The 12,603-nt window shown below is 38.5% G+C and overlaps 1 protein-coding gene across 5 annotated transcripts in view; it reads right to left on the minus strand.

Moving 5' to 3' along the window:
- Positions 1–12,603, minus strand: part of RFX4 (regulatory factor X4) — a 93,117-nt gene that overhangs the window by 35,998 nt on the left and 44,516 nt on the right. For 4 of the 5 annotated variants that reach the window (XM_035310293.1, XM_035310302.1, XM_035310311.1 and 1 more), the window contains 6 exons: positions 9,913–10,126; positions 8,961–9,038; positions 6,758–6,921; positions 4,260–4,360; positions 2,406–2,464; positions 1,004–1,148 (listed from right to left, as the gene is read on the minus strand). In XM_035310293.1, coding sequence (XP_035166184.1) covers positions 1,004–1,148; positions 2,406–2,464; positions 4,260–4,360; positions 6,758–6,921; positions 8,961–9,038; positions 9,913–10,126 — 761 coding nt within the window. Of the gene's footprint in view, positions 1–1,003; positions 1,149–2,405; positions 2,465–4,259; positions 4,361–6,757; positions 6,922–8,960; positions 9,039–9,912; positions 10,127–10,208; positions 10,233–12,603 lie in introns of those variants that run through there. The other variant, XM_035310328.1, reaches the window with a different exon arrangement.

Consider the following 12,603-nt stretch of genomic DNA (forward strand, 5'->3'; position numbering starts at 1 on the left):
TGTTGCTGCTACTAGGGATTATAACTTTGAGAATTCATTATTTTTTGGTCAGTGGGCAGATGTTGGGTAGATACTGAGCATATAACAGATGACAGAAGAATGCAGCAAGCTTCTGGACTCCAGTCTTGCTGTGTGTTACCTCCCCTGTTGCCATGTCAAGTTTCTGTCTGCTAAAAAGGGAAGAGGACCATGTGAGGAGGTGAATCAAGGGTTAAGAAGGACAGGTAAGAGTCCAAGCATGTGTCACTAGAAAACTAGCAAAGAATGAAAGGCCCATCCCTAAACTGGAGAGAAGACTTCTTGTGATAGCATTGAAAGATGAGAGGGGTGTGGGAGAAGAGCCAATGTCAACCTTGCAGTGCCCAGTGTACAAAATAAGATCTTTGAAATCAATTTGCCAACATCTCCAAAGTCACTTTTCAGTTCATGCCCTCACTATATTAAGCAGAATCTAAATTTGCCAATGAGCTTGCTCAATACAGGACTTATATTTATTCATAAAAGTTCAAGAAGAAAGCTTCACCCCATTAAATAATCTTGTTTATGAAAATATGTGTAAAATGGAGGTGTTTACAAATCAAAGTTTACAAGGGACCCAAATACACAGCCACTTTGGTGTCAAAGGCTTTCAAAAGACAACTCTCCTGAAATTTTACAGCAGGGTAGACTGACTTCATCAGATCCAATGGTTAATGCATAGATACAGTTTGCTCAAGTCCATGGAGAAAAAAAAAAAAAAAAAAAAAAGCATTTTGGTGCATGTCCTGTGTCACTGGTTGTTCTAGATAGTAGAAAGAAACTTTGTGATGGAGGATCGCACAGATCTATGCCTTGAAATATAAGACCTTGACAGGGCTTTGCCTTACATTTTGTTAAATGCCTCCTTATTTATCTTAAGACTCCAAGCAAACCAATGGATGCAAAACCAACATTACTTCCACTGAGCTTTTTTAGCAACAGGAAACTAAGTTCACCTGGCTTTATTTGAGGGTTCGGCTCTTACATTGTATGATGAGTTTTCTGTGTTCCTCCCGTGAGTCTTCCATAGTATAGAGGGTTTGTTTGGTAATGCTGTTCAGATCCACGTTCCTCCAGTCTTCCAGCATTTGAAACGTGATGTCTGCACTGTGGATCACTGTTCTTGATGCCTGTAATCCAATCCAATCTATTCATTATTTCATGGTTTATTAGATTAAAAAATAAGTGTTATCCCCTTTAACACTTGGCTAGGTTTGCTGAATTGATTCTCCTCATGGACCCCCATCCACCAGATTGATACCTTATGGCCATTACAGGGCCCTCTTACCACAGAGAACTCCCAAGTCATTTTGCCTATTTCAATCAATTGCAATTATTTTGCTCTCATCCACCACAAACCCAAATAAGCAACCCTCACTTGGACTCCTCAATCTACAAAAAATATAAATCTGCTGGCTTCTTAACCAGCTTCAGTTCAAAACTAACAGGAAAAACCAAGCCAAAACCAAACAAACCCCATACAGATTTGCAACCTGCCCCCTCCCAGACTATGAAGACTCCCATTCTTCCCTCAGCCACAAGAAAAGGCTGAAGATCATTTGCCCCTGCATCAGATCCACCTTTTGTCTGGCTGAGACAGGGTTCTGCTGCTGATAATGGGGAGGACGGGATGGGTGATAGGAAAGGAAGTGACACAGAATGCAGAAGCATCTTCCTGTGGGCTTTTTGACTCTCAGAGTTAACCTGGGGTGTTGGATATACCTTTCAAATGTGGATCTTTAAATGTGATAGGGAAAACAAACTGTCTGCTTCAATACATGTATGAAACCTCAGTGAATTCAATGCATCCTCCCCCCATAATATACAACACAGAATTTGGTCTCAAGAATTTTTGGTAGGTAATTGTGATCTAAACTGACGGGTGAAAAGCAAACACTTCAGGGTATTTTCTTATGTTCACCTGCTATGGTTGCAAGAATATTTCTGTTTAAAAGCTCAGTGATTTTTTTTTTTTTTTTTTACTAATTTGCATCTGATTTATATTATACAACTAGACTTTGAAATTTTTGTCAGGCATATAGAAATTTTTCTGCTCTGTTAATAGGCCTAATCCAAGCCCTGATAAAACCAATGAAACATCTCTCATTTAAATTCATGGTAATGATCCAACTCTTCAAACCAGATCTTAAATTTGTTTCACAATTTTTTTTCTGCTTAATTTAATGATCAGAGGTTGCCAGTTGTCTAGTAAAACATTTTTGCTGATTATTTTTTGATTCTGTAGGGATGGTCATAATAAATGTTGGAGACAAACTACTAACATGATCTCTTCCTCTTCGGGTAAAGTTCAGACTGTCAGCTTATTAAATTATTTAAAAAGTCAGTTAAAATGTCATTCAGCAAACTCAAGTAACAGAAATATTTACTTGGCAGAGATGATTTAGTGACGTCTGTCGCCGGAGTATTTGTGAGAATCTTCTGGACACTATGGAAAAGAAAAGATACATATTTACATACTGTGCTAAATAAAGAAAAACATTTCTGAAAATACTGCATTAAAATCAGAACAGCAACAAAAAAATATATCCAGTTTCTTACATACAGTTGTGGCAGTGTGTATCCAGTTTAAACTTAGTTTAAGCCTTGACCTAAAACCTTAAATCTGGATACTAAATCAATTTTACAGAGGCATATTAGAAGTGATGATTTATAGATGCTGTGAATAATGAGATGACAAGAGAAATGTAGAGGACAATGGAAGACCTTCACTTGTTCAGCATAACAAATTTTCTCTTGAAACACAAAGGAACTGAAAACCAGAAAGACTGAACTTATTTAACAGGAAGAAAAATGTTGGTGCAAGAATGAGTGGGCATAAGGTAATGATAGTGACATTATATTTGAAAATTTGAAAAGTTTCTTAAGTCTTACTGCAAACAGGTTTTGGGGAAGTCTTCTGACTGGATCAGTAGGAGCTAAAATCTTAAAAAGTTTCAGGTAAAGTTTGATCAAAGCTTCTGAAAGAGATTATGCGATGACTAACATGCTATGGCAAAAGAGGGCCCAGGAGGTACTTGCCACTTCTCCACTCTTATTTTAGCTTTTTCCAAGAGGATATGGACCTTGTATTAAGATACTTCCTGTACTTGGAAACTGGGCTTTTAAAATGTTTTATTGACTGTCTTTTGTCTGAAACCTATGACTTAAGAGCTGCAAATATGACGAAGGCTTACAGTTACTTCTGTCAGTACTTCCATTGGCTATATACACTATCAATTTCTGATCAGGAGGAAACAATTGCAAAATTGACTAAGTCTCATGTATATACTAGGATGCACTCAAGATTTTCCTTATGATAAAATCACAGAAGGCCTGCAGATCTATCCAAACAGGCCTTAGACGTAGCGACAGAGAAGGTGCTCCTTCTGTACTGTACACAGGGACACTTAAAGAGTACAGTTCAAGAACGACTGGAAAATGCATCGTCTCTCTCTCTCCCTACAGGACTGGAAAAGATTTTTACTGTTGCAGATTCTTGATATTTTTGAACTGACAAAGATAAAGCATATTCTCAGCTCTGACTTTCTGTAACTTTTAAAATGAATTAATGAACAACACTCAACAAACTAGAATGAGTTATACTAATTTACATCCTGAGTGTTCTCAGTAAAATATAATTCTAATTTTCCGTGCTGATCAAAATAGTTAATCCTTCTCCTAAATTAGTTTTTTTTTTTTTTTTTTTCCCTTTAACTTTGTGGTGTGGAATTTAGTGCTCATGAAAGGCAAAGAATTGAGAGCCCTGAAATAAAGCAGGCTTTATCAATAGGTGATGTGCACTGCAGGCATCTACAAAGCACGTCTGAATAGGACTAGTGCCCTTTCCTGTGGTGACAGGGTAATTTGATCTCCTTCATTTTTAACTCTGGCACTTTTTTGAGCAAGGGCCTCAAGCTGTATTCAAATTGTGCTAGCCTAAAGGTTTGTTTAATAATTTTCTTTGCCTAATATCATCCCTAATGTTTGCTTACTATCAACAAAATTAATTTCTTATCAAAACCCACAAGAAAGGAAAAGCAATTCTTCTCACTTTTCGCAGTGCCTCATTTCACTAAATGAAACTGGTTTTCAGGACCAAGGGACGATTGTAAGTGAATGCAAGATTTTTACGCTGTCAGTTTTTAATTCTTAAAAGAACACTAGGCGTACTTCCAATTAATTTGTCATCAATGAACGTTACATACTTCCCAGATTAATAGGAGAGATTTGGCAATACATACATTCAAATTTGATATTTCGTAGGTTTTCTGGCAAGTCATGAAGAGCTACTTTCAGCCACTCATCCAGTTGCTTTGCAAACTTTCGGATCACCTGCGTCAAACTGAAAAAGAGAAATCACTACATAAAAGCGCTTACTCCGTGCTTTATACTATAAAATCTGAAAACATGTAAAGACTACGGGTCAGTTATTGACACCTCACTATTATGCAGAGTTGCTGAACATATTATGGTCTCTGGGCATGGAGAAAAACTTCTGAAAATATTTCAAGGAAAAGGAAAACATAATACCACATTCAAAAGCTCACAAAGAATGAAAGTCTCTGTGCTGCACTATATTGATACTTATAAATAGTATTTTTAGCTTGAAATAAAAATAATTCCCACTGTACAAACAAATCCACAAAATCACAATTCTTTAAAGAAGACAATAGAACAAGCTTTGGATTTCAGGTCAGCTGTGCCCATATTTATACAAATGGACACAGGGTTGTGTAAGTGAAGCAGTAACCAGCCATGCTGCAGGCTGGAGCCAAGGAGTGGGTGGCAGTGATGGGCAGGAATTTCTAGACCAAGTTTGGGGGTGATGCAGGACCTGCCTGCTTAGCTCCACAGAGGACAGAAAATTTCCCAGATGTATGAGATTTCCCTCTTCTTCTTTATAACCCTTTCCTGGATGGCCCCATCATTTCCTTCTAAACTTGGAAGGAAGTTTATCCTGCCCTTCTTCTTGTAAATTGCTCAGTATAAAATGACAGTTTCCAGAAAAAGTGCAGGGTATGATGGAGAGGAACCCAACAATTGTTTCTGCCAGTCTGAGCGGCACTGCCTCTAGCAATTCTCAAGATATATAAACAATGGAAAGATGCAAGGAGCTTTCCTTCTTTCCACCAAGTAGCTTTTTCTGTTTGTACTCCTAACATACGTTGCACTGAAAACATAGGTGGTAAAATAACTGTGGCCATAGGCCTTGTTGGCTCCATACAGACATCTAACAGGACAGGGGTGGATGATGACTGCTGCACCCACTAAAAAGTGTTGTGTATTTTTTTTTTTTTTTTTTGTACAGCCAACATTCATTCCCAGGAAGTCCCTCAGGATTCTGGCTGAGTCAGCAAGATTTCCTTCAGGAGCTTCCATTGCAATGAGACCCTTCTTCACCCCCTCCAGTGCAGGCTATGGCTTAATAGCCACAATCTGGCCCTTTATATGCATTACAAAAGTCTATATTCACACTCAAGTCTCTCCTTATTTGCTATGAAAGAACTAAGCAGCTTGAGAAAAGGACTGCTGTTCTGTTTAATCCTTCCAATGAAATAGATTTTTAGGGGGGTGAGGGGCAAAGCCTGTAAAAACGTACATGTCTTATCAAGGAAAGCCCATGCTTATAACAGGTTTCTCATCGAAAAAATACTTTGCCTGTACTTTAGTAGTCATACAGTGTGCATGAAGCTCACCAGTTTAGGAGAGCAGAACGACATCTTAAATACACTTGCTGCAACCAGAGCTGTGTTAAAATCTTGAAGGCCAAATATACAACACCAGTAATAAACTCTTAGAACAATAAACTTAGCAAATTACTCGACCTCAAAAAATCATCAGTCAAGCAACGCTAAAGGTGAATACAGACATTTAGAAAAAGAAAGTTTCCTGATGCTTATATTAGGAAAATCAAAGGGGTGACCATGTTGACAGTCACACTTTGCAGTGATTACACTTTTTGCTGTGAAATATTGATCTCTGTTCTGCTTTATCTATATAATTGAGACTTCCTGGACTCAGATGAGCTCCAGGTAGGGAGAGAATAGATGAGATCTACCACATGGATTGTAGAAGAAAATTGAGTTTTGAAACAAAGGGCTCAAATACTTGCTAATATTAATAAAGTGATTTTTTAAAAAAGCATGCAACTGTTCATCATAGCATAGCATTTAAATTAATCCAGGAAGTTTGAGACTTCACAAGTATGATCTTCATATTTTCTGCTCTTGGCAAGCAGAATAACAGTTGGGTTCCAGGAGTGTAAACAGAGGCAAATGCTTAGGTTGCAGTGCTGGAATATGCATGGGAGTATTTACAAACAGAGCAGCCAGGCCAGCTCCTATTGTCACTATTATTTAGTCTCCTGTTATGTTGCTATACCAGCCTAGCAGAAAAGTGTCTGAAGCTTTCAGAAAACAGGAATGTGGCATTCTGCAGCCTGCAGGCTTCTGATATTCCCTGAAAGCTGGGACATGACTATCATCTTGATGTTAATAAACAAAGAAAGTGTTATCCTTCATCATAAAATGTCACACTTTTCGCAACACAAATGTTGGTAAAATATAAACATCTCTTCACAAATGTGTCAGCTGTTCAGCTCCGTTGAATTGACACTGTGATTTAAACAGGAAACAGGTGGCAACAAGCAGCTTTCTGAGAACTGGTGTCATTTGTAAGGAAAAGACATATAACAAAGACAGCTGAGCTAGAAGTGGGCAGTGCTGCCAATTATACTGACCTGTCGGGTAATGCTTGCAGTACCGTTGGCATCAAAACTCCAGAAATTGCTTTGTACAGAATCGAGTCACAAACTCCCACTATATTCACTACAGTTGAAGAACCCAATACAGGCAGCATATGAGGAGGCATCCCTTGCCAAAAGTGCAGAAGAAAACTTTGAACCTGCAGTCATGAGAAGAAACAGGGACGTTTAAGTGAAAACAACAAAAGGCCACAAATACCCTTCTTAAATGACCCTGTTTAGATAAAGGTTTTTTCAGCCCCACTGCTAGACTGATGGTGTACAACACAGGCAAGGCATGTTCCTTAACTAGATAAGCATATAGTGTAACCTGGCACAGAACAGAATAATGAGCCAAAGAGAAAGGAGGCATTCGGAGTTGGTAAGGGGGTACCTTTTAGTTACTACAGGTGAGAGGCCCACGAGAACCATATTTTTACATTCCATCAACAACTAGTAACTCCTTTGCTTCTACTTATCAAGCCTTTTTCTCTCTTTGCTCTCTGCTCCGTTACACAAAGGAATGTCATCTAGGGCTTGGTGTGAGGAGGGAGAGGAGGATAGCACATGGCTTACAGGGATCAATATACCATATTCTGCCTTAATTTTGGAAAGAAACACTATACTTCGGAGTTCTTAAAACTGTTGTTGTGCTGACTGAAGAAAAGCCATAATTTCTTCTTTCTTTCTTCTGCTATGAATAAAAGTGGAGAAAGAATGGAGAAAGGCAAAAAAAAAAAAAAAAAAGAAAATGAGATTTCAGAAACAGCAAAATATGCCTCTGAAAATTTTATTTTAGAAAATAAAGGTCTTGCTTGGTGAATGATATAGTCAGTTCTACAGGGGTCAGAATGCCAGCATTCATAAGTTAAAATCTTTCACACAAAACCTGTCTTGATATACGTAACTGCACTAGGTGCAGTAAGGAATATTTGCTATTTATATATTTTTGCTTCTCATCCCCTTCCCCATCGTTGATCTCGACAAACAGATTCCCTAGCAAAATATAATATCCTCCTCTTAAGAAAGTATTCAGAGGCTGATCCAGCAACCCTTCCTGTATATGTGAATGAATCAATTGGCTTGGAGTGAAGGGAAGGGAGGTTTGTTTGGTTTTCCTTAAGCTGTATGTCAGATTTAATTATTATATTAAACTTCTGGGTTCCCATTTAAACATGGCTAGGAGTAAATCTGGGAGACACATTAGAAAATGTTAAAAGATGTAAAATAATACTAAAAAAATATAGTTCTCTTGTATGGAAGCACCTAGCCTGGGTGCAATGACTTAAAAGAGCCTCAGATTTAAATTCAAATAACGTGAAAATTAAGCAGTGAGATGGGAAAAAGGAGAGAATTCCCTGCCATTGTTCAGAAGGCAGTCAAAAGATCCATTTCCTTTTTTCCAGAAGCTGAGTGTTATATCTGAATCAGGCCCTCAGCACCTCTACAGTCAGATTTGCTTTCCCAGAAAAGAGGCCTTCTCACATATGATACAAAACTTCTTGCTTTCCAGGAATGTTTGATGTTTGTAGCCATTCTGCTCTAATTATAGGGATGCATGCATGCACTGCCAGAAAACCCTCAGATTCAGTCATATATCCAGCAGGAACAAATCTTACCCATCTCTAATAGATCGTATCTACTGCTGAACTGCGTGTGTGTTCCTAGCTGTACTACACTACAACTGAGGAATTGAGGAATTGGAAACTTGAGCTACAGGTTTATTGGGGTGTCTGAGGGGCTTTAGGTCCCCCAACTCCTTTCTCATTGTTAACAGGCCAGTAGAGCCATTTTGGAATCGTTTTGGCTGTGGCACCTGCCCTGGGTTTGTGCTTGGAAGAATTTCTTCAGACAGAGCTCAGTTCAAACACGAAGCTTAGAAAAGTGGTGTTGGACACACTTTTTGAGTTGTAAGAACTGGATTGTCCAAAACCTTGTAAGGCGATATTGCTACCTTAATCCTGATGGAGAGACAAAAACATTCTCACTGCTTTCATTCCTCTAACTCTCACAGTGTTACAAGTGAGATTTAACGCTATCACTGACATATTATGTACTCAAGTATAGCTATTGCTCATTATTCATGAAAAGGATTAGCCACCATAAAACCATAAGGTTGTAATATCATATTCAAAATAAGCTCTCAGATCCATTAATACCTCACATATCATTAAACTACAACTGCAGCTTCTAACCATACCTCATCAAAGTTTGCTCTTATTACAGTGTCTAGTATCCTCTGACAGTGAGTTCTATACATCATAATAAAGGTAGAAACCTGAAAAAGAATGAGAGGGAGACACACAAAAGATCATTCTACTTTAAGAAAGATGCTTTTAAAACTATCAGAATATAGAGCACAAAAAAGTAAGATTTTTCTTATCTTACCTATGCACAATTGCAAAAATAATGAAATCAGAGTATAGTTAGATTAGCTTTAAGATGAGTTTTCTTCTTAAAAGTAAATTCTCCCTTTGAATTCATGGATTTTTCTATGTCAATGGGGATTCTTCAAATGTAAGAGGAGCAAAAAGCCTCAGTGAGATCAAAGACGAGAATGTGGCCCTAATTAGGACATAAAGAACTATAAAACCCCATTCTTTTGTCCACTTTACATTGATACTACACATGTGAATAGCATCAGAAAACTAGCAAGCTCAGCCAAGAGCAGTCAGAGCACTATGTGCAGATAGCATTCTCTTAATTTCCAGCCTAGAAGGATACAAAATGCATTAAGTCTCTCTCCCTTCAAGAAAGCATCAGAATTCTTTCTGTTTGCCAACAAATGGGTTCAGAAATTAAGAAGCTACAGCATACCGCAAAAACAGAAGTCTGGGGTCTTGTTATTAGTGATTTATCCAGTTACCCTCAAACCTTTCTTGCTGAATGCAATATAACTTTAAAAGAATACTGTGCGTAGGCTTTAGACGTGTTGTACATCTGATAGAGTCAGCTGCCTATGCTAAGGGAAGATATTTCTTACTATTATAAGAAGCAATTAAAGCTCCCATAAATAAAGTCAGAGCGTTATTAAACTCAATCTAATTTAAAGTCTTTATATATTAGATAAAGCTTTCATCCAGAGCAGGGGAAAACAACAACAACAACAACAAAAAACAAGACAGGCCGAGAAAATATTTCCAAAGTGTTACCTTCTCCTCTGGCAGACTGGCTGGCAGATTTAGATCTTTGACATTTGGAAACTCTGGCAGTAATGTTCCCAGTTTGGATCGTGGTGAATACGCCACTGTCTGTTTGGTTACTTCTTTTTTTCCCGTTTCGTTGACCCAGGCTGCTCCTTTTTTAGAATACATCACATCGTAATATTGGGAGTTTTCTTTCACTGCAATTCCATAGTAGTGGTACCTGATACATAGAGATGTACATTTTAAAATGCGGATTGTTTGAAAGTACAAAAAAAAAAGATACGGGGGTAAGAGAAACTGACAATGCTAATAATTTCTACAGCAAAACAGACTTTGTGATAGTTTATTATTAACAAGCATTGATTCAGTAGCAGAACACTGTGGTAATGCATTGATTGGGTTTTCAAATTTATTTTCTTGTGGTAAAAGTAGCTCTCTTCAGAGTTAATAAAGCTGACTGTTGCAGGGCAGGACAACAATGGACTTCTATTTTTTTTTTCTTATTATTAAAAAAAAAGCATCCTAAAGCTACTTGTTGGCAGGGCTGTGCTGTGCAGCTGCTCTTTTAGTTTAGCAATAAGCAGAGGTACAGACCCTCTGGACAAGCCCTTCTGTTGTTTCAGCTCCCTGATTCTCAGACTGTTTTGATCCCTGAGTAGCGTAAGTCTTCACTGCAAATCAGCTTATGAGAAATGCTTGAAAAATTGAAAATCATTTGGAGTGAGGGAAGCTTGTGCTTGAAAGCAATGAACACTAGGAAATGTACAGTTTGAAATTATTTGCTTCATAACTTAGCATCATCATTGGTCTTAGATCAGCAGAGGATACTACACAGCACCGTAACTCTGCCTGAGCAGAGCACAGTGGGAGTCGCATGGTGTGGCTGTGCTACAAGAATGGATTGGTGGCCTTATGGCACAAGTTTGTGCTGTGGCTTAGCTTTATTATAGGTGTTAATGAGAGCACTGATTATCCTGTCTAGCCCTTGCAGCAAAGCAGCAAAGACAATCTTATTCACTCCATAATTTTGCTAACATTTACTTCATTTTCTCAGCTGTAAGCACCACCAACACATCAGTTAGATTTTTAATGGTTAGAAAAGGCATCATAAAACTATAATACTCTTGTACCGTTGATTGACCTTACTTTCCTAAAGGGGATTTTCAATGACCTTCCAGTTCTCTCCTTACGGCCTATCAGACCACAGTGAGACTCTTACTTCTGGATCCAGCTATGATGGTAGCAGAGGTTACCGTCTCCAGGTGTTTGTCATACTCTCCAGACAGTTGCTGGGGAGTGATTTCAGAGTGCCACCAGCACATCAGTTCACTTGAATGGGCCCTAGTTTGCTTTAGGTAAGATCATCTGGCTTTAATAAAGTCATTAATTAAAATAGTGAAAGAGCAGTGTCTAAATGATGGCAGATTAAACTAAGGTGATTTTTTTTTCCTATAGCAGATTCACTCATAGTCATTCACCCGCAAATCAGCACATGCCATAATCTCCAACTGAAAGTAGTGGCAAATAGCTGGAAGCCCTAATCTTGTCTACCAGCACAGATGGGCTGAGAGGCAGCCTGGGGAGTTGCAGGAACCTTCTTGTTGCTCCCTTACCATGCCCACTCTGGATGTTCCGAATCATGCATGAAAAATAAAAGCTATCTTGAGCTCAATATTGAATAATCCAGGTGAGATTTATTTAAAAAAGAAATAGCTGACATGATATGAATGGGATTTCCTATCTTCAATACCTCAGAAAGCCATGCTATCTGCTCCAAATCTGCCCGTCAGGGCTTAGACCAAAATGCATATTCCACAGCAGAAGCCAGGCTCCAGATCAGTCCTACCCTGTTACAGATAGATGACAAGACCCTCTTTCTGCCAAGCTACATAGAATATAAAAGGCTGTAACACCAGATGTAGAAGTTTGGCCTTTTAGCTCGACTGGTAACAAGTCCAGGTTGCAGCTCAAGTCCCCACTTTGGTCTCTAGCAGCTGTCATACACGCGCTGTGTGTAACAGCCATAAAGCCTACCTACATCTGCCCTGCAAGCCTCAGCAGTATGTCTGGGGCTGGGGAAGAGGAAAGGAAATGCTACTGGGAGCTACCACCACAAATTACTGAGGGAAAGGGGAAAAGGAAAAGGTTACAGCAGTCAGGACAGCAAAAGTTCTAGGGACTGAGAGGTTGGTACAACTTCAGCAGAGGTCAGTCTCTTATATCAAGTTTCCCCTTAAATCAATTCAAGAAAGAAAAATAAGACTGAAAGACTCCGAAACGTAGTAGAATGTCACTATGCATTATTCCCTGTCCAGTACATTTCACTCGGTAGTACACTACATAAAGTATTTCTCCAGTTAGCATCAAAATCATACAGACAGCTATAGCTAAATTAACACAGAAATTTTTCCAGACAGCTTCCTCCTTTAGCAATTGTACCATCCTAAAAGGCAAAAACTCATTAGTGCAGTTCAAAATTATTATTTCTGGGGCACTTCTCTGTATTCCTAAGAGAAAACAAACAAAAAAAAACCCACAACAACAACAACAAAACACCCCTTAATACAATCAGCAGGGCTTGAAAGTTTGATCTGTAAGAGAACAACATGCAAGCCATGCAATCATTTTTGTAGTAAACAGCAGAATGTTTTTCCTTTCATGGATCCAGTATCTGCTACACTCCTTTAAAGAAAGAAT

The sequence above is a fragment of the Oxyura jamaicensis genome, chromosome 1, assembly GCF_011077185.1.
Source record: "Oxyura jamaicensis isolate SHBP4307 breed ruddy duck chromosome 1, BPBGC_Ojam_1.0, whole genome shotgun sequence".
NCBI classification, from domain to species: Eukaryota; Metazoa; Chordata; class Aves; order Anseriformes; family Anatidae; genus Oxyura; species Oxyura jamaicensis.